Source organism: Dermacentor andersoni, chromosome 8, assembly GCF_023375885.2.
Source record: "Dermacentor andersoni chromosome 8, qqDerAnde1_hic_scaffold, whole genome shotgun sequence".
Classification (NCBI taxonomy): domain Eukaryota; kingdom Metazoa; phylum Arthropoda; class Arachnida; order Ixodida; family Ixodidae; genus Dermacentor; species Dermacentor andersoni.
Genome location: NC_092821.1, coordinates 133,875,438 through 133,898,044, shown reverse-complemented (window position 1 = coordinate 133,898,044; position 22,607 = coordinate 133,875,438). Strand labels below are relative to the sequence as shown.

Below are 22,607 nucleotides of genomic sequence, written 5' to 3'. Positions count from 1 at the left end.
GTACAGTTGGCAACATAAAGGGCCGAACACACATCAAGTTGTTCTACATCCCGCAGTATCACTACCACAGTAAAAATTTGGGTTAGAGAATCACTCATAATCATTCCATAACAGTGTGTAAAACAAGAAATGTACAAAAAGAAAGACAAACATATAGGTACAGCTACACAATGACTACACAAGATGGATGCAGCACAGAAAGCAAAACTTTGCAGAATTATTTCTTTTATTCTTAAATATGTAAAATACAATTGTATCTGGCACTAGCTGGCTGCATTCTCTGACGGCCTGAAATGGTGGTAGTACGCCTTGGTGAAGTCAGTCATCAGGTCTTGTGTACACTCCGGGAGTTCACCAGTGAACAGCCCTACAAGGAACAATAACAACATTCACAGAGTTAGCGGGGCAACAACTAATACTCCACAACAGACTACTCTATGCTTATTTATTTATTTATTTATTTATTTATTTATTTATTTATTTATTTATTTATTTATTTGAAAGTACCTTACAGGCCCCAAGGGAAGCATTGAGTAAGGGGGGGGCGTCACTGAACAAATGATAACAGAAAACCGATACATGAGAGCTAAAAATGTTTACAATGAGAATGTGCTTGATAACGTGTCTCATACACAGCAGGCAGCACTATAACCCCTCTCTCACTGCTCGCACTTGCGACCAAAATATAGAGCACCACGTATGAAAGAAAGACACTGTAAGTGTGCATCACGTAATTCGGTGCAACATTACTAAGAGCGAGCCTTAGCTTGGGGGCTTCTATTTAAATGCATCGGAACAGAGATATTGTTTTTCTCAGCAACAACTGCACCGAATTTGATGAGGTTTGTTGCATGTAAAAGAAAACGTTAAAATCTAAAGGCTGTAGGACGTGGTTTTATTGTTTACATTGTCAATTTTTCTGATACACATTACTGAAAATTGCAAAAAACAATTGAGTTTACAACTTCGCAATGAGGGATGATGTCACAATTATTTAAACTGCACCTAATAAAATAACTGAAGCATACAAAATTTATATACAGTATAGTACATCTCTCTGAAGTATACAACTAACTTTAAAGTCAGACTATTGCAAAACTTTTATAGACTAATTATTTCACTTAAGGGGAGACGCTCTTTGAAAAAACATTTTTTTTTAAATATCTGTACCAGAGATTTGAAAATCCACCCACCTATAGAGCATTACAAGCAGATTTCAAATATGTGATTTGTTTCTGTGTAGCCGCTAAGCTATAGTTCTTGTGGTATGTCCCACGCAATGGCAAAATAGAGTGATTTTGTGGGCATTTTATTGTGTAATAATCTTTTGTATAGTTCTAGTAAATGTATATGCTGTTTGGCTAGATATTGGCACTTAATGATCTGCAAAGAGCTAAACAAGCTACAGCGCAATGCTTTTTGTAAAAATTTAGTACGTATACAAAAAAGTGCCGACAAGGATGACTATATTTTGCCATTGTGCATCACATAAACACTGTAACAGCTACACAAAAAGTAATGACATATTTGAAATCTGCATAGAAAACGCTATAATTGGCTGAATTTTGAAACCTCTAGTGCAAGTAATAAAAAAAAAAGTTGGTTTCGAGAAGCGTGTCCCCTTAAGCTGTAAATTCATATGTCAAATAGGTCCGCTTTAGCTGCTCTGACAGATACAGTTTAGAGAACTGCATTATCTGTTTTTGGTGCCGAGGTATGAGTTCGTAAACTTCAGACTTCTAGTATTCAGAAATTTACCAATGTCGGGCAATTCTTGTTAAAAAAATTGCAGGCCCTAAATTAAAGTTCTGCTTCCTACAGGGACTAGCATCTAACTTGCTCTCTAAAGCTATATTAATTTCAATCAAATCAGTCAATAACAAAATAATTTCTGCGTTTGTATGCATTGGAATAGACAGTATAAGAGTTGTTCACAAGGTAAGGCTTCCTCTTAACCCCGTGTTCAGAAATGAACCGTAACTTCAATCCCATGCTTGACTTGATCTGAATGATGCCTATCGTGAATGTGCCAAGTAAACGCAATGAGTGTCTCGGGCACATACACCAGGCGTCGTTTAGATCAAGTCAAGTATGGACTTCAAGTTGAGATGCATTGCTGAGTACAGGGGTAAGTCGCACACTTTTACCTCGCAGAATATGACGTGTTTATTGTATAGAAAGCATTGCAGATCTGAATCTATTTACCACCAAAAGACGTATTGTTGCAATCAGCAGCCATAGCACAGCCTCTTGCAGTCACGACCCAGACATGGTATGTAACATCGCATACCGGAAGCACGGAAGTGCACAAATCATATGCAATCTGATGTCGAGAAGTTGAAGTTGTAATGTACTATATGACATAGTTATTCCTTAGAAGGCCTCACAAGGAAAAAAACAGGCTGCACAGTGAAACGTGCAGACTAGCATTTGTATGATTCCACTAGTGCTTGCATAGCCTCCACAACGTTGCCTGCTAAATGTGAAAAGGACTTTAAGAATTCAGTACAAGCTCTGCCCACAAAACTGTACTGCACCTGCTGTCCACGCCTCCAGGCTCTGAAATTCAGTTCCCGAGGGAGGACGGCGATGCTAAAAAAGTTCGCCTCCCCCGCAATTTCACAGGAATTAGTGAACATCGCTGGCTGGCACATCTTTGCAAATTCTCTTTGAGTTTAACAGCAGTGTGTATTTGTCACTTCATCCTTAATTTCTTACTATCCACCATAGGCCTCTTTCTTTTACCACCAATGCTACATTGGCTTTTCAACTCAGGTATATATACTAATGGGAAAGCAGAAGTACTTGGATAGTCATTACACTGATTCAGATGACAATTCTCGGGTTTAGAAAATCAAGTTAGATACTTGCGATTTACGAAAGCAGAACTACTGATTTGGAGTCCCACATTTAACAAAAAAGGTTTTTACACCTGTGAACTTGGATGACAGTGTAATGCCAAGCTTACAGCTTTGTAGAAGCAGGTACAAAAGTTACAGAAACAACACAAGCTAATGCACTTAAAGCTATTAAATTAATGTTCACTAACGCACTACACAAGATAGCTACATTGGTGACCTGACTTTTGCTAAAGCCCAATTTGCATAAGACTATGCATTACTTCCAATTTAACAAGTCAATATTATATTAATGTAGCTTCTACAACACCGATATCAAATTGGTTACACACTTGTACGTGAAAACGGGCATATTTTCCAAGCTATTTTCAGCAAGAAATGAGGCTTTGAGTCAAATAAGCTTGTACAGGCTACGCAATGGCAGTAACAGCAGCACGCGCTGCCATGAGCACGGCTACAAGCACAGAAAAAAAATTGCAGTTGCACCCAAGCTTGAAAGATGTTGCAGAGGAATCGGAGACTACAGTACTACGTAATTGCACTACCTCAAAATAGAACGAAGCTTTTACAAGCATTTGCATGAACCCTTAATGACATTAATGTGTGTCTTGAAGATGAAGAGCATCAAAGCAGCCGTTATTGCTCACATTAATACGTTTTCAGATCCACATTCTGACTGCCCAACACTGTTGATTGGACTAAGCCGCAACTAGAGAAAGCCAAGCATCCATGAAACTGCTTTCAATCCCGTTAGTGTAAAATCGCTTTAATTTTGTGCTATGATTTTTGATAAGCTGTTATGTATGCGGTATTCTAAGGATCGATGATTCATATTTATTTCAACATTAATAATGGGATTCGGAACACAAACAAGACCACTCATTTTTACTGAGGAGGTTATAAAATTCACATAATGCCACTGTAAAAGATCCTCGGTGTGGCTACTAACATTGCCATCTGCTCCCTCCCTTGGATATTGCACTTACTACTTTTTGCTTTGTTTCTTCTTTTTTTCAGTTCTAATGAGTCTGTACTGTGACACCTCAGCTGCAGATCTACCATGCGCACATTGGCTTTTAAAAAAAAAACCCTCTTCATGCACTAGTCCTTCAAACATGTGTTTCAAGAAAAGCATCTATTCATCTATCACCTCCCTGTATGAAATAAATGGAAAAAAAAACAGGAACCGAGGAACTTGATTTATGTTGGTCCCAACAAAATGAAACCAACCTACAAAGAGGACAGGAAAGAAAGCATAGATAGATTTAACCGCCTTCCTTTTTCCTTATGAAAATGTAAAAACGATGAGAGAAAGTGAAATGAACTAGGATGAAAACAAAGCTTGCCTCCAGCAGGAGCCAAACCCACAACCTGCACATTATGCGAAGGGTGCCCTACCAATTGGGCTACTGCGGTGGTTGCTTTCTCATCAATTTTTTTAGGTATCTCTGTACATGTGCTCCTAGATTTGTCCGTGGGAGCGTGGACTGCGGTGGATGGGGACCACACTATTACCGCAGGCCTCACGTAGTATGTGAACTCGGGAGCAGGCAAGTGGCCAATATTAAACCCTTGAGCGCCATCCGACGCCCCCATGTAGTGTACCAGATTTTTCAGAATTTAGCCACCTGAGTTTCTTTAACATCTGCCAAAACCTAAAGAAAAAAGATGCATGAGCAACAATTTGTTGGAAGTACAAGTGCATTGATCTACAGAATACCACTGTTCTGAAGCCGTCGCCACGTCGGCCAAAGGGACCAATGTATTCGTGATAGACTTCGAGAGCATGTGTACTCAGTGAGAGGTTCGGTTAGCAGTCATCGAGCCAAACACCGAAAAAAATGTAACTGTAAACCCACGCTTGCTGAGCAAGCATCTTTAGATAATTATCTTGAGCAAGTCGAACACAAAATCTTCGAAGCCTTCACCGTCTATTAAAGTGGTGAAAATTTTGTTGCCGTTGCTTTGACATCGCTACGTCGCCATGAAGTCACATACCTGTGCAGCACGTGACATCGCACTGTTAGCAGTGATGTTGTGTGTTTGTTTGTTTTCCCTTATACCGATTGCACAACCAATATCCAACCAACCTTTAACGTGCACCTAAGTCTAAGCGCGTGAGTGAAATGCAGCCGCGGCCAGGAATCAAGCCGCAACGTCGTTCTCCAACAGCAGCCCACCACCGTCCCTAAGCCACCACAATGTGTTACGAGGGACCATGAACAACTTGTAAGCACTGCTGTGTCCCTCGCAACTTCACAGCAAGATCAACATCAAGAAGCCAGACTGGGACAAAAAGAACACAGCTTGTATTTTTTTATAGTTCTCATGAAAGTCGGGAGAGGAGCTAGTTTGAGCATCATTGTCCACCTCGACGTCTGGAGCCGAGCACTTTCGGAACCAACCAGCAAGACGGCGCTGCAGAAGAACGAGACACAACTTGCCCGGTGATCCAGAGAACACGGCAAACGCCGGCACGACAGTCTCGGGTGCCAGCACAGTGTTGTCCTCGATCATGCAGCAGTCCTTGAGCACGCTTCGCCGTCCCTGGACAAAAACGCAGAACAGATACAACTTGCTGGCGCTTCACTCTCCTTGCCAGCATTCCCAAGTGCGAGACAATAAAAGGCCACACAAGCAAGCCAACGGTACCCATAGTTGGTGACAGCTTAAAAACAAAGTAGAAAATACGCTGCTGTGACTACCACTGTGATTATTCAGCTACCATGGAGAATTATGATTAGTACATGAATTTGTATAATTTTCATGCTTTTACTTCAGATGTTCTTGTCTCCTTATTTACTACTGTATCAAAAACGATTATATAAAGCCTGCATCATAAATGCCTCGCTCGAGGGCAGAGCTTCACCTGCCTTTACTTGTCTATATTTCCAAGCAATCATACCTTTCTAAATAGACCAAAGCAGTAAAGCACTGTTCACGTGAACAACCATTGCAACCTGTCGCATTTAGAGCGCAATGTTTTCCTGGTTCTGATCAATTTTCAAAGTCACAAAGCCACCTGAAGCCAGCAGGACGCAGTTAAGGCAAATCCATGTACTATACCCATAATTTCCCTGATGGCTTAATCATCATTATTGCAGCTCTCATAGACACTGACACCAGATATTGCTCTAATAGTTTCTGTAGGAAACATTATGCTACTGTGCAGCTCAAAGAGTTTTTGCATAAATGCAGCAGCCAATCATGTTAGCCAATTTCCCTGATGTCACAGAGAGGTGAACATTTTTTTGATACTGGTGCCTCTCTGCAGCTACATGCAGTCCGATTTTGTGGCCAGAGCTTGGTTGATTCAGGTTGATGACAACATTGAACCCTATGGGTACCTGCCAGAGAATGGAAACTGCTTCGTTAGATCGAGAACTTCGCAAAAGTGGGTTTCACTTGATCAAGTTTTAACTGCACTCAAGAAAATGTGAATGAAAAGACAGTGCTGTGATAGCTTGATTGGTAAAGCACTGCACGTGGATTGCCAAGGATGCGAGTTGAATTCGTATATTTTACCGCTGTCTTATGTTTCCTTGCCTATCCGTGAATCGAATTTGTTCCATACAATTTCATCTGTCATGTAACCCACCATAATAGTGCACTATCCCCGACTGAAGTAAAATAAATAAAGAAGAGAAAGAAAATGCTGTGTTTCCGTTAAAGTTGATGACCTGTACTTTACATGACGCTTTGATTCAATGTCTGAACTTGAAAAAAAAAAAACTTCGTATGCCAGACAGCATGGCCAAATGACTCACAATGACGCAGTTCTTCCCAATGTAGACGAAGGAACCGACGTGACCAGCATTGACAACGGTGCCTTCGCCAATGAAGACGTGGTCACCAATGTGAAGTGGGAAGAAGGCAACACTGTAAGAAAAGTAAGGAGAAACCGTAAGTGGTAGTGTCATAAAGGTGAAGTGTGAACTTGAGTTTGGGCGTAGAAAGACACTAAAACTATGTGCATAAGCGACAGGACAAGAAACCTGTCCTGTCGTTTCTTCAAATCTTTCATGTCATAACAAAGTGCGGACCAACTAGTGAAGCAGCAATTAGTGATATGTAAATCTAAGCTCTTGCTTCAACCAGCGTGTTCGATGACTGCTACATTGAAGCTAACCGCACCACAAGAAAAAATGCCAAGCAACCTACTCTTGGAACACAGCTGTCTGATTTCGAATAGGCCCAACATATAAATAAACAAAAATGCTACTGGAACTGTGATTTTTATGCTATTGAATAATTTACCCTTGACATTTCCTGTACATCTCCCTTAAACACAGACTCCAGGCACCTGTAAGGTATCTTTTATTAATAAATAAATAATGTGCAAAACCTAGTTAATTAATATGCAAGGTTAAATGTCATGTCACTAAGCAACAGTGAAGCTATGAGATATGCCACAGTAGAAGGCCCCAGAAAAATCCTTTCACTGCTCATTTTTTTGTTTCGTGTGCTGGTTCAGTAGACTTTCATGCTACATAAAAGTTAATCCTTTGTTGTTACTTGCTCCCAATTCAGACTTTGTAAACTGCTCATAAGTTCTTCCACCTGTCAAGGTGTAGAGGGACCTGCCACACTGGCTCACCGTGGTTGCCCTGCCAAAATGGGGCGCTAGAGCACGCAGGCATTTGCTCCACCTGCTGTCGGAAATTTAACTTACAAGTTTTCGTCTGTTTAGATGCCGCGGAAAACCTAAGCAGTGTTTCTTTCTTTTTCGTTTTGTGAGCGACGTGCTTCTGGAGAGGCAGAGAGTGCACTGACACAAAGTGAGTATACCTGGGAGTGGCAGGGGCCGTGCGAGGTCGCGTGCCCAAGTTATCTAGGGAGAGGCAGTGTACAGGTTAATTTCGACGACCTGGGATTCTCTAACATGTGTTTAAAGTGCAGCACACAAACGTTTTTGCATTTCGCTCGCGTCGAAATGTGGCCGCCATGGCTGGGCATCAACCCCATCACATAAGTGCGAGGCAATTATCATGTTGCACGGTAGCACTGTACCCTTACGCATACTGTGACACTTGTTCATTATCACTTTGTTATCATCATTAGGTTCCTTGTGACATTTCTTTGTGCCTATACTAGTTTTTCTCTTTGTTTTATTACAGTTATTTGTCTTTTACAAATCTTTCTTAACAAGTGTGTCATGTGTATATGCTTGTCCTACTGCTGAAAGAAAGAAATAAGGGGGGGATCTGGCTTCGTCAAGCTGTCTGGGCTCGTACAGCTGCTCTATCTGTTACTATATGGATAGAAGATAAATGATTTGATAGACTGATAGTACGAATGATTGAACTCGTGCTCGGCAGGAGATCGCCATGTCTGCTGAGCCCCAACAGTGGGTAACGTGCAAAAATGACCTTTCCTTGAGGACCATTATGCAAATGAACTGACAACAACAGCCACACCCGAGCGTTGAGTGACTCCCAACTGGCATGATCAATAGCGAGAAAAGCATATTGCTATAGAATTCAGTACAGTAGCCAGCAGACAAAGGCGCACTTTCTCGCACCGTCCCTGGGTTTTTCTTTTTCAGTTCAGCAATGGTTCAATATTGGACAATACAAATTAGTCAGGTCTTACACACAGTAGGTGTGTGTTTAGGGAGGGGAAGAGGAACACGATGCAAGAAAAAGAAATCAAAGATGGTGACCGATGTGATAATTAGACAAGTGTTCAAAGGCGGTGTGATGTCCCCATAACATACATGGGCAGCTTTAAAATTCATGCATTCATAAAATTAGGTGGCACTCAATTTCTATATGGAAGCTGCCCAATTAGGATGAGGTACTTTGGTGAATAATTGTACGTAACGATGCAAAGAACATTATGCTCATGAAAATGCGAGATCGGTCATACAGCAAATGAACTTGTACTTGATATCTGTCTATAATATCAAAGCATGAGTCTTTTTCTTTTTTCCGCTGTTTATTATTAACAATCTAAGGTCAAACCGCACGAGTCATTACAGATGTGCAACATGTTGATTTACAATTAAAATATGTAAGCATGCGGAGAGCTCAAAGGCTTTTCGCAACATAATGTAAGATTAGTCATGACCCATAATTACTGAGTTGCAATTTCATAGATGCAAGATATTTTTTTTTCTTCTTCTTCTTTTACTACCAACGTGCGATAAATACCCTGTCCCCTCTACTCTACGTCACTGATCCCTCAAAAAGACACATCACCGACCTACAGCGATCGCTAGCAGCGCGGTGTGTTTCGGCGCACATGTTAAAAGGTCAATCTGCACAAAATACAGTAGACTGCACGACCTAACTGCGACTTCGAGGGCCGGACAATCTGCTGGGTTATCAACACGAAACACTTTCTGCTGAAAGTAATAACACAGCAAGAGCTAGGGCGCTGTGCACCGCTAATGGATACACCTGTTAAAGGGTACACTTTGCTCTACAAAGCCGGTACTTTGTAGAGCAAAGTCCTTCTGAAGGAGCCGGCCGAAGCTATATGTCGACGCACTGCCGCCGAAGTGCGCAGAAAGGTGTCAACGCCAACAACCCCAAAGTCGTCTGCTGGGGATTGCAGACACTTCCCGCAAAGAAAAATTTGCACATGCTGTACGCTCATGTGTTCCCTTTTTTTTTTTTTTTTTTTTAAGTGAATCGCACAGTACACCATGCCAAATCGAAACTGCCAGAAACCTACCCTTTGCTGAACTTCTTGAAAGGCGGCCTGATGACTGACCGGCTGCTTATGACACAGTGCCGGCCGATCCTGACGTTTGCCAGGTCCCCGCGTATGATGGATTCCGACTGAATGATTGTCTGCGAGCGGACGACAAAGTGAGCTCTCCGGCTAACCAACCATTACGAAGTCGAAGCATCAATAAAAAGCAAAAGCAAAGAGCACCTTTCCGTTGAGGACTATGTTGTGACTGCCGCAAAGAACAGAGTTCCTGCTCACTTTGTTTCCGGAAGCCTGAAACACGCACGAAATGAGGCAATGATTTAATACAGAGAAAGAAGAAATTAATACATGTAGCTCAGTACACGCCACAGAAAAGCATTGGGTGCTCACGGTTTCTATGTAGTCTTGCTTGTTGTACCAGACGTCAACGACATCCATTTCAAGCTTGCGTCTTTGATGCTTGTTTTTTGAGAGAAACTATTAACGAAAATGAGTTAGGAATCGGCGTGAATTAACCGTGGAACAAACCGCCGCCCATCTGCTTGGGAAGCGAAAACAACTCTAGGCGGCCATGTTGGGATTCATTGATGGCCGTCCAATCCGAGCCAAAGCCGAAAAATAATATAGCGACTGTACCGATGGCGCTGTTCATTGTACTGATTCAGGGGGCAAACTTGTCATTTCTCTACAGCTGCATTACAAGACGCTGTTGAATAAGGAAAAAAGAATCAAACATGCAAGATGATGCACATCAGCTTTCTTGAACGTTATTGGATGTTTACGACGCTGTAAAAAAAGTAGAAACTATACGGGAGCGCGTTCTCAATAACCATAACCTTGCAAACTATGAACAGTCGCATATGACCGAATTTTTCCGCTATGTTTAGCATGGTGATTATGCGTCAAACTACTGCTCGAAAAACTAAGTGGGTCAAAATGAGCGTCACTGAACGAATAATATAGGTAAGTTACCAGCCAGCCGAATGGTACTGTTGGCGCGCGTTCTCGTGGTCAGCCTGTATTAGGCTTAATAAAGAGTGCATCACGCGAGTACTACGTTCCGGTGCGTTAACCTCGCGAGCGCATTCAGGAAAAACGCCGCTGGGGCACAACTGATGAGAGCAACGCGATCGAGCATTAAATACCCTTAATGCCACGTGCGTGTTCAACCCGTCTTACAAGGGTGAATTGCTAAAACGCAGAGTAGCAGTTGTGCGTTTCAACGAACGCTCAACGGACGCGGGCACAAAACTTCCGAAGCACCTGCTTGGGGTTTGTTTACAAACAGAGCCCACTTCCAAGCTGTGTTTTGAGCCCGAAGACGGAAGCGGAAACGGTCCCGCCGAGGCGACCCAATAGCGACGCAGCCAGTGATCGCACGCCACCAATGGGAGCCCGCGTAGCTGCCTGACGTCACCTCGAAGACCCTCGAGCGAGGCGAAAAACGGCGCAGGAGGCGGCGGTGGGGGTCGTCTCGTACGGGGATTCCGCAGTTATGGATTCCCTTCGGGAGCAGGTGATGATCAATCAGTTCGCGCAGGCAGCTGGATGCGCGAGGGACCAGGCCAAACAGCTACTTCAAGCTGCCCACTGGCAGTTCGAGGTAAGTCGGTGTAGTCGTGTGTCTGAAGAATCAATCGTTGCTCTGCTACCCCCCCCTCCCTCCCATATCAACATGGCCACGGGAACGCTTCCTTCACAACTCGCCCCGACCCTTTCATTTCGCAGACGGCGCTCAGCATTTTCTTCCAAGACGCGGCTGTACCTGGCTGTCACCCAGCGGGCCACTTTAGCTCGGTAAGCATCGTGGAAACTCTGTCTTTGCGAACTTTTCGATGACGCAACTCTCTTGCGCTGTCTTCACACCACGAGTTCCCCCGTGGACAGTCGACGGCAGACTACCCACCTCCTCTTACTTGCCCTCGCCTCCTACTATCGACGTACAAGCCGCAGCTTCGCGTCGCCTGCGAATGTATGGCTCGCCGTTTTTTCAACCCTTGCCAGTCACCATCGAACCTTCACTCGGTCACCAGCTGCCGTTAGGAGCTAGCCAGACTACACAAGCGTGCCTGGCCTTTCGGCGGATATCTTTTTTTTTTCCACGCTCCGATTTTGTTATCAGTGACGCGTGCGGTGAAAAAAAAGGAAAATGTGGCTGTTTGCGACAGCCACCGTCGCGCGCTGTCATTCGCCAGCTCGCTGATAATCAACGGCGCTACGCCGGCGTTTCTTGTTTTTACTTTATTCGTGTGTGTCAGCGTTTACTGTAGGGATCTCCCTTTCTCATACGCTAGCTGGCAAGTTCTAACTGCCGCCGGTGGTCGTCGCACCGCAAAACGGACCAAATGTAAGGAGCGCAGCGGTAAAAAGAGAAAAACAAAAGCAAAAACGAGCAGCACGCCGACGCGCATGCGTCTGATGTCGGTGTACCGTCGCTTTCCTGCTGCTGCTGGCGTTTTCGGTTTTGCAATGACGGTTGGCCAACAACGGTGCGTCTGCATGCAACTTCGACTCGTGTATAAACAGACGGTCGACGAAGCTGAGGCCTTCGAAAAAGCGATGCCAACGGTAGTCGAGTCGTCGAAACCGTTCCTTCGCGCTGTTCGCTTAGGCACAGCGCACTGTTACCAACGTGCTCTTTGTCATTTTCTTTCATTGACGAGGCGTCTTTCACGCCTAGACGGCGTGCTTTCATGACCTTGCAAAGCTCACTCGCCGGGAGAGAGGTAGGGGGGAGCGTATGTTACGCAACGTTTACCAGACGGTTTCGATGCTATCTACCTCGATGGAGCTGCTGCATTTGGCTAAGCGGCTCCGTCGTGGTTGTCGCAATGAATACACAAACAGGAAACAAGTGTGTTGCGAACTGCGGTGTCGAGATTGCTCGGCTGAGTCTGCTATCTAGGTGCCTTGAGCTGTGGATGTGTTGTTGCCCCGCAGCTGGAAATTAAACTGAAACCCGCCGCATCCATGCAGCTGTTTGTTGCTGCAGTGTTTGCGCCCCCCCCCCCCCCCCCGAAGGGCGGCAGATAGGTGACTCACAAGAGTGTTCTCTGCGTGCCCTGACAGGAAAAGCGTATTTGCTGTTTGGTCGTCTGTCTGTCGCTTGGAAGATGCTCGTGTGTGTTATCGGTGTAGACGTGTTAGAGGTTTCGTTTGTCCATATGTCAGCGTTTACGTAGCATTTCCCGTCAGTGGCTATGCTAGCAGCGCCTAATGCAGAAAATAAATAAAAAAATAAGCACCTTCCTGTTTGTTTTGTTTTCCTTTATGCATGCTGGTTGCTGTCGTATGCCACTTGACTGGCTGTGAAGGTCTTGTCGGCTTCCATTCTCATATTTCAATGCCAGTCTTTGATATTTGACTGTTATTACAGGACAAATAGAGAATTCTGTAATGAGCCAGTAAAGGGTTTAGATCGTCCAGCGGTGTCCTCGTATGTTTGACAGAAAGTGCGTTCATATTTGGCTGTTAGCTCAGTGTTTGAAAGGCTCATACACAGTGCCAAGCACTGCAGACACTTATTAAATTGAAAGATGTTTAGGACGTTTGATGATGATGGTGAAGATGTTTCATTGATAGGAAAAGGGGAGTTGGGAGAATGGTGGTCGGATTCTCATTCCGGAATTCCGTTGGCTAAGGCCGCCGCCTTGGCTCCATTCATGAGGGCTTGCTGGTTCTCGAGGGTTTAGCTGGACAGGGCTACCTCCCATCCTTCCCACGTTGGCTGTTGTGCGGTGTCGTAAGGCACTATTAGCCTGAAAGGCCCACACCATATCGTACAAATCTGCTTTCTACCCGCAAAATCTACCATTTGGCTGACAAGAATTGTGGCTCGATAGCATGTAGCTTGACTGGATTATTAAATGACATAGTTTGTCGTCTCTGTAAAGGACGTTCTGCTTTATCTAATCCCTTGGCGGGCCCAGGTATTTTCGTCGCAATAAGCGCAAGTGCTGCAATACATATGCATAAGTTACTAATGGCAATGAGAAGTCCGAGTATTTGGGGAGGGAGGAGGAGGGACCCCAGGGGAGAAAAGCTCGGGCAGCAGCCTGTGCATGCTGATTTCCCTCCACGCCCTTGTGTCCTGGCGCCCAAATCAGCTCCTTGCGCAAAGCGAAGACTCCAGATTGTTTTAGGATCCTGCAAGCTAGCGGTGCAGCTCGGCCCTGCATGTAATTTCTATATGCAATTTGAGTCCACAATGATGTGTGGCATGCAAAATCAGTTAGGATGATGAGCCACAATAAACGGGAGTATATTTTTACTGAGTAGAAGGCACTAGCTGACGGTCATTCCTTGGCGGATCAATCTCCCGGCCACCTCACGCCAGTTGCTCATGGTCTGAGCCACGGGCCGCGTTCACTTCCTAGGCAATGCCCTGGCAAACCTAACCATCCGCAATTCCCCGCACCGTCCTCGACATCGACACTGCTACAAATGCATTCGAAATTGGGATGCAAAGCTGTGATGGCGATCGCCACCTCTTCCAATTCTGCATCTTCCCTGTGCCGAACACAATGTCCATTGATCGTCTGCCCTTGAGGGGGATCCCTCCTACCAGACCCGCAGAATCCACAACAAAGGATCACTGTAATTTAGAATAGATCTGGTCTGTCTTCTTGGTTCTTGCCCTCCTGCTTGCTTGGCCGTGTTCTGGGTGCATGTTTTTAGGAAGGGGCAGTGTCGCAAACTTTGCTCCGCCACTCCTTCGGAATGTCTTGTCTTGTTGCCGTATAGTAAGGACAGCTGATACTCAAGGCCTCCAGCGCCTTGCATCTCATTTTCGTTCCTGCCAATCTGGCATATTGACTTAATAGGTGGGCCTCAATTAGTTATCTGCTGTAATGTGCACCCCAACTGCAACAAGCGCCCTGTAGGTGTTTTGACCGACAGTCCTAGCACCTTGTATCCTGTTCTAAGCATGACATAGAAATGGTTTAACTTGTACCTCCCCACCCGAAGGTACGGAGCAACGTACACTATTCGGCTGAGTATATAGGCTTGGACCAACTGAAGAGTGTCGTTCTCCATCATCCCTCTCATCTTATTGGTGATACGAGTGATCATTCACATTACTTGTTCGCATGCTGTACGGAGTTTAGTAATCATTGCTGCATTGACACCCTTGTTGTTAACCAGTAGTCACAGGATATGCACTGTCTCTACTTAAGGGATTGCGGCTTCATGCACCCTAATTTCGACCAAGGCTTCATCTTCTCATCTGCGCATGATTAGAAGTGTAGATTTTTTTTGGAGAGCATGCGCAGTCCACACTACTCAGCATATTTTTAGACCGTCAAGGCAGCCATTTGCGGCGCCTCTTCCATCTGCCCCAAATTGCCCTTCGTCACCCGGACAGGGATGTCATCTGCATAGAGGGCATGCCAAATTTCCTCTAGGCGATCGAGTTGTTCTGGCAAATTCATAAGGGCAATATCAAAGAGCAGAGGAGAGAGGACTGCCCCTTGTGGCATACCCTTAGTGACCATAGGGATTGGTTGGGACCTAACATCTCCAATTTTTACATGAGGTTGGCCGTCTCGTAGAAAGTCTGGCGCATTTAAAAGTCCTCCTTCCGCAGGTTGCCCATGATCTTTGAGTTCTTCACATTATTGAAAACACCCTTGAGATCCAGGGCTAAGATGGCTATACTATTGCATTTGTTGGGTGGGTCTGTAACATCCATCTTAGCTGCAACAGTGCATCATGCATGGATAGGTGCTCCCTGAAGCCAAACATGGTGTGGGGCATGCAATGGTATTACTCCAAATATGCTGAAGCCTGGCATAAATTGCTTTATCACCTTGCCAGCGCATGAAGTGAGCGAAATTGGGCAAATGTTGTTAATATTTACCTCTTTCCTTGGTTTAGGGATAATGCTGACGTCTGCCACTTTCCACGCCAGGGGCAGTTCGCCAGCTCTCCAGCACTCGTTGATGTAATCAGTCAGGTGGCCTAGCATCTACTTGTTAATGTTGGCAAGCAAGCAGGCTAATTTTGTCATGTCCTGGCGCCATACCTCCTCTAATGGTCAGTACTAGTGCCGCCTGTATTTCTTCTACTTGGAAGTCTCTGTCGAGTTCTGGATTATCCTTGCCTTGATGCTGCAACACAGGCACATCATCTTTGGTCGTACAGGGGTATTTGCTCGTCAGGGCTGCCACCAGCTGCTCTCCCCTAGTCTTGCTGGGCTCGATGAGGCATCGCAGGAGGCTCCGCATGGACTTGATGCCATGCCCGCCTCTCAGTGATTCGCACTTGACTAGCCAGTCATTCTTGGTCAAGGTCCACATGTATTCCTCTGCTTGTCTTGTGATTTCAGTGATGTTGATTTTAAGCTTGCAGTTGTTTTTGCTTCCATCTACTGGTTAGGCCTCTCCTGGACTCCCAGAGGTGGAACAGGTGGGTGTCCGCATCGTCTGAGGTCTGCAGCATTCTCGCGACTCTCTCTCTCTCTGGCAGCTAGTGATGACTCAGCCTATTCCTCATATTTTTCTATCGGCGAGTTCAGGATTTTTGGAGACTAGAAAAAGCGACCAATCCGCAAGCCGGGCTTGTCCCCTGTGTTTAATATGGTTGTTGTGGTCTAGGCAAATTCGGAGTATATAGTGATCACTGCCTAAGGCTTCCTGCGTATTTTGCCACTCCCAATTTTAACATTCTTGACTAGCGTTAAATTGGGGAATGTGTCTCTTGAAACTCTATTGCCTATTCTCGTAGGATGCTGCGGGTCCGTCAGAATATTAAGATCCATATCTGATATTGATGCTGCCAATTTCCTGCCTTTTATGTTCTCATTGTTGCAACCCCAGAGAAAGCTGTATGCATTAAAATCCCCCACTATAATGAGAGACTTGGATTTTGCAGCTTGCGCCGTTTTCTGAAAGGTTTCGTCAGGCTGCTGTCCTGTGGTTCGGATGGCTGTATATATTAAGCATGTATGCGCCTTTACTGGAACGTGTGTTAGGGAGAATAGAAATAAACACATTATATTTCAGCATTTAGTTCGAGCTCTATTAAATCCGTAGTGTCCTTGTATACAAGTAAGCAGGTCGAAGCGTTAGTTTGATGCGTACTGTGGGACCTGCTGCCACATTTACGTCCTGTAATTGTGGCAGCTGACATGATTACATTCGGCCTCAGATCTAGAGAGTCCACAAACTGTTGCAAGGATTCCAGCTTTTGTTTAAAACCCCTGTAGTTCCATTGTAATATTGTCAACTTAGTTTGACGAGCCATGTTGCAAACTGGGAGAGGTCAGTCCTTGTTGTTCTATGCTCAGGTCAAGTGTGTCATTAAAAGCAATCTGACTGGGGCCCATCTTGTCTGTCAATCTGGTTGTCTTAGTCCACGAGCATTCAGCGAATTCCTGTAACTTACGGTTGATCCTAATCTCGTAAGCTTCGAGTTCTGACAGACGCGGCTCTAAGGTTTTATGTATTGTCTGCTCTTCCATGCCTTGTAAGTTCTGCTTTTCTTTTTTCTTTTTTTTTTTAATCTTAGCGGCTCTTCAGTTCTGTCTACGCTAGCCTGTAGACTTCGTAGCATGCAAGATTCCGTTTTCATGGTTTCGTCCTGCATTCACTTTTCCATGTTTTCCATTCGTGCACTGAATTTCTTTATAACTGTGTCCGCATCTGCGCGCCCTGTACACTCCCCTATCAAGTGTGCAGCTGCAAACGCCGAGCCCCCGCCCGACGCTCCTCGCCAGATTTCTCACATACGAGGGGGTAACTTAGTCTCACTACGTGATGGCGGTGGGAGAGTCACCATTAGGGGGAGTTGAAAGGAGTGGCATTATGGAGGATCTCCATTCCCCATAATAGAGTGGAATGGAGGGCCCTACTCCACGACTCTGGTGCGCACCAATTTAGCTTTTTTGGTATGCGCTTTCCAAGGCAACACTCAAAGGTGTGAATGCCACTTTCTTGCCTCTTCGCAGATGTGCACGCCCGCCAATACGCCGGCAACGCCACCCAACTTTCCCGAGACCCTGCTGTCCCTGTCCAAGCTCTCGGCCGCCACCCCTCCAACGGTGCCTAGCCCCATGCAGGGCTCGGCGCTGCAGGGCGGCTACCAGGGCTGCATGGGTGCGCCAAGCCAGTACGCTCCGCAGCGGAGTGGCGGCGGCGGCATGCCTCCCCATTCTTCCCAGGGCCGCTGCTATCAGGCGAGCACCTCGCCTTCCTCGTCGTCCATGGAAGCTCAACGGTAAACTTCAGCGTGGAGGAAGTGGCTTGTCCCTTCGACAACACAGGAGCGGGGAGAGAACGGGCCTGTGCGCCGACGGGATGCGCTCTGTGCAGCATTGCTTCGTCGTGGTTGCATGAGCGGCAGAGCACGTGTCCGGACATTCGATCGGCGATGCCGCAGGCTCGAGGAAGGGTGGGGTTGTGAACGCGGGGGATTGGCACTCGCTGAGGTACGGATGTTGGAATGGTAATTGCTGAAGGTGGCGTTCAGTTTGGAGAGGTGTGTGCGTGTGTGTAAAGCGTGTTGATGGGCAGCTGTGCCCCCTGGGCACATTTTGTTGGCTTTTATTGTATTACCATCCAGTCTTCTTCGATTGGCTCAATTAGAAGAGGGTACTTCTTAGTCTCCCAACACCAGAGGCTTGCGTATTAGATGCAACACCTGAGTCAAACCTTTTATTATTGCCATTTTACAACCAAAGGTATTCGGAGCCCTCAATGCATGGATTCCTTTTGGCGGCACGTTGAGATTGTACATCATTTTAGCGATTCAACGCTGCTGGTTTATAATAGCCGATTTGGTATTTGTAATGTTATGATATGGGCTGCAGCAAATTACTTGAACTGTTGTAACATTCTAAACGCCTTTTACCTAAATTGGATGCCAAATTCAACAGGTCAGAAAAATCTGTGCTTTCAAGGGACTCTTAAAAGTGCTATGATGCACTAATTCCCTGGGTACTGTGGGATGTTTCTCTCAAACTTTTGAAAATAACGTCGTAAGCCAAGGCGCTTTCTACTTATGTTATTTTTACGGCCGAACACTCTGTATTCTGCAAACGTGCACCCGCTGCTTCGGAGTGCTGATGTCGACGTGTCCCTTGAAAGCGCGCTTGTTTCTGGACTAGATGGGTTGCTCGAATAGGGTCAGAAGCTGAGGAAGAAGTTTGGTTCTTTCATGCAGCTACTCTCAGCGAGTTTGTAAGGGTATCACAGCCACCTATGGTGTTTAAACTAGCGCAGTCAAAGTGTAGTAGTTGGCATCGCAGAATTGGTGACTCAGGGCAACATTTGCTTCCGCCCTAAGTCCCTTAAATTTTTTGTCCCAGGCTGCCCAAAAGCACTGCTTTCAGATGGGGAGCGTTGGCATGGGGCAGTGTTTTGGGGAGTCCTGGGCAGTTTGGGATGACAAATCGAAGAGTCCCACTTTTGCACAACCTGCGAAGTAGCACGCACAACCCCCGGACGTCACTGACAGCAGAAATGTGGACTGTGACATGCTGCAGTTGTAGAACCAAATCTTCTATCACTCAATGCCCTATTTCCCCTTCTCATTACCCAGAGACTTAAAAGGCCAGATGTGGAGTGTGGTGTGTTAGATGTGGAAGCTAGAGCTGTTGAGAACACTTGTAAGAGTTTTTCTTAGAAAATTGCATGTACCCACGACACATTTGCTTGTTTGAAAGTTCTGCAGAAAGCAAACTCCCCCCCTCCCTTTCTCGCCCCTTTTTAAAAACTATCTTTTGTTCATCACTTGAAGGATCTTGTGAACGTGGTGGTATCGTGGAGTGCTCGAAAAAGAACCGTGGATGCACAGTGCCCGACGTCGTTTTCTTTTTTTTTTTTTTTCCCTAAGTTCGTTGCTGCACACGTGGTTGGTCGAGATGAGTCTCTAGTTTGGAAACCTGCAGCAGGATGACGATGCACATCACCTTTTTTTTCATCCACTGGTGCGTTTCGTTTCTCAAGTGACAAGACAACTGTAGCTGTATTCTCAGTTGGATCACTTTCGGGGATACTATCACTTCAACCGACCAGCACTGGACGTGGCGTCTGTAGGTGACAGCATTCCCAATGTTGTGCTCTGCAACATGTCAAGAATAATGTCCCCCATAGGTGCCGATGCATTTGGTGATAATTAAGCAAAATATTGTGGAAGTGATTGCATTGCCTAAAGTGAACCCATTTTCAACTTTTGTATCGTGATATACCGAAGAAGCGTTTCGAGCTGGCATGCACGCGCAATGAAAGCAAGCAAGAAGTGTTGTTTCTAGCGTTCCCTTTTTTTTTTTTAATTCCTTTTCACCGAGATGAGAGCACACTATGTTGATTAGGCAGTCGTGTTTGTAAGAGCCGTTGTGGAGGGATTATTGGGTGGCACGATTTCATTGTATTAGCATGTCAGTCTTTGAACATTCTTCTCGTAGTGCATGGCTGTCGGGGAAACTTGCCTTTCATAGCTTATATGCCAAAGCATGACTGGAATTGTGATAACAAGTTGGCTCGTAATCTATTGCTACATGTTTATGAGCTGATAAGTGCAGCCTTTTAAAGTATGCTACCTTGCAGAAAGGTGATGGGAGCTCAGTTGTTTGCACTAACTTGGAACAAGCCAAACGAGGATGTGTGGAGCAGAATGGTGAATTATTGCTCGCCAAGGTCAGTTTGTCGCCACGCTGAGGCCACTTTCTTTCTTGACTTGAGATGCCAAAGGAATATATTGGGTCGAGCTCGATTAAAAGATCAGGCTGTTGTCATAACAAATTCGCCATTCGTATTGAAAACGGAGCTTTTGTAAGGGAGAAAATGGCAATAATGGAAAATTGGAGTGGCGCCATCTGTGGTGGACTATGGTACCTCTCGTGGGACATCACTCTGGCTGATTCACAGAGGGCAGCTGTTACGTCCCCACCACTGCAAGGGCGCCAGCAACCTGAATCCAAGCCAAGCTGCAGAGCGTGGATAGCTTCAGCGCCTCACGCAAGTGAAATGCCAAAGAGTTTCTAGAAGACAACAGCAACTTAGAGGGAGGTCACGGAAAGGTCAAGTCAACTTGCTCATTTTGACATGGGCGGCTTAAATTGAGCAACAGCGGCAATTTTCTGCGCAACAAAGCACACAGAAAATGATGGTAGACTTCTAGACGAATACTGTATAAGTTTAGCTCGATGTAATGTATTTTTTTTTTTAGTGTGCCTTTAAAGTTTCTTGGTTATTGCCAGCCAGATTATTTGCCAGAATTTCAGTCCACATTTGCAGTGCCTGCTAGCTGCACGATTCATTCCTCTCTTTTCAATGTTGTTCTGCGAGCTTAACTTCAGATGATGGCAAATGCCTGCATCATTGTGGCCATTTAGCCCTTGGCATGGGGCTTTGTTTCACCAGACTTGCTTGTGTGGCTTGATAAACTTGCTTGGCCCTGCAACATATTTGGCTCTGGCTCAATGTGGCATCAACGCGGCTTTGTGTATTGCTAGGACGACAGTGGTATTGGCAGAGTTGTGAATGCAAAGCGAGGTAAATCCAGCTCTTTTCCAACGGAAGGCACGACAGGAGGCAGGAACTTTTCTTACTAAAGTTTTTTCCCCCTCTATTCCATAGCATGCGAAGAGTGGTGAACAATTAGCCTAGGGGGGTCATTTGCTGTTCACCCACGGAGTTGCTCAGTAGTGTTACTATTTTAGTTTTTTCCTGTAGGGATTGTTCTCTCGTGGTTTTCTACAGACTGCTGCATATGCATGCCGCTCCCAAACCCGCTGGTGTTGTCTCTTCCACTCTGTGCTAGCGGGAGCTTGTCTTGTACTAGAAGAGGGTTTCCAGAGAATCCCAATGACTCGTCGCATGCTGGTGTTTGTGTGGTGCTCCAGTGTTGGCGATTTTGCTTCTGCTCGTGCCACACGGGGTGCATGCGGCTGCTTGCTGCCTCAAGTGTTCATGCCATTTGCAAGTTTTCTGCAACTCGGTCCCATGAAGTGCATATTCCTCATGTCAGCAGCAAACCTGCAACAGCATGTTGATGTTGTTTAGAACAACGTCCTATTGGGTGTGCAATTGTAACTCTGGACGCTCCTTTCAGACATGCGTCTTTGATGTGAGAGATGCCGCTTTTACTGGCATATCGTATTGGCACCATACTTGGCTGGTCTCTACACTTCCCAGGAGTGGAGGAGCATTCTTTGCATGGAGATAATACAAACGCATCTTAATGAAATTCAGCATGTCCAGTTGATTGACTCTGTGCTTTTGCTGGAAACTTCTCAAAAAGAGTTCTTCGGCCTTATCATTATTGCATGAACGATGACCTTGAAGTCTGATCATCAAGTACCGGCCTCACAGACAATGACATTGGGCAACTTGAAAAGCCTCGAACCTTTTGGAGCCCCTGGAGAGACCCTTGTGGCAGGAGTTGTGGACTGAAAAAAAAAAAAAAAAATTGGTATCAGTGCGATTTGTGTGTTGTCGAAGTGATGTAACTGCATCGGCTGGCTTGTAGATAGACCGACCGGCTCCCCTCGCAAATGTGCAATTGTCGTCACACTGTCAGTTCTTTTCTCTCTCAGTATTTCAGTGTGCTTATGTGCCTTGGAGCAATTGACAACCATGTCTCGCACAGCTTTTTGCAGGAACTGTCGTTGTGTTGCCAACAAATCTTCTCTTAACTGGGTTTGTCGCGACGTCATAACCTTGTCTGGGGGAAATTGTGCGTACGTTGGCGTCTGCGGTAACAATAGATTACTTGCACGAGCGGATGTTACAACCATGGATATATGTGAGAAGCAATATTGTGTGTCTCGATATTGATATTATACATATTATATATACACATAGTGTAACATGGCGCAATTCAGTTATAAAGAGTGATTAAGTGACCACCACCTCAATGATGCAGATATTTTATTGAGCTGAACTCTATTTTGTGTCCAGTGAAACATAGTCATACCCTTAAAAAAAGACTGCTGCTTGGCAGTTTGTCTGTTTTAACCCCTTTTTTTATTTTGTTTTTGTTATTGACTCTCAAGAGTCTGTCATAGGACAAGGGTTTGTTGTGCTGGGACTGACGTATGCATGAGTGTTCATTGACTGAATAAAGACAGTGTCTTGTCACCATGAA

At 45.3% G+C, this 22,607-nt stretch overlaps 2 protein-coding genes across 2 annotated transcripts; one reads left to right on the top strand and one right to left on the bottom strand.

The window, feature by feature from the left end:
• Window positions 1–208: 208 nt before the first annotated feature.
• Window positions 209–10,091, bottom strand: DCTN5-p25 (Dynactin 5, p25 subunit). The gene is made up of 6 exons (XM_050173669.3): window positions 9,909–10,091; window positions 9,741–9,809; window positions 9,537–9,655; window positions 6,626–6,737; window positions 5,303–5,405; window positions 209–367 (listed from the first exon to the last, which is right to left on the bottom strand). Exons 1-6 carry the CDS (start codon window positions 9,954–9,956, stop codon window positions 264–266), a joined length of 555 nt encoding a protein of 184 aa, XP_050029626.1. The 5' UTR covers window positions 9,957–10,091; the 3' UTR covers window positions 209–263.
• A 116-nt stretch (window positions 10,092–10,207) lies between these two features.
• On the top strand, window positions 10,208–22,607 carry LOC126525750 (UBA-like domain-containing protein 2). The gene is made up of 3 exons (XM_050173673.3): window positions 10,208–11,121; window positions 11,247–11,315; window positions 17,467–22,607. Exons 1-3 carry the CDS (start codon window positions 11,014–11,016, stop codon window positions 17,737–17,739), a joined length of 450 nt encoding a protein of 149 aa, XP_050029630.1. The 5' UTR covers window positions 10,208–11,013; the 3' UTR covers window positions 17,740–22,607.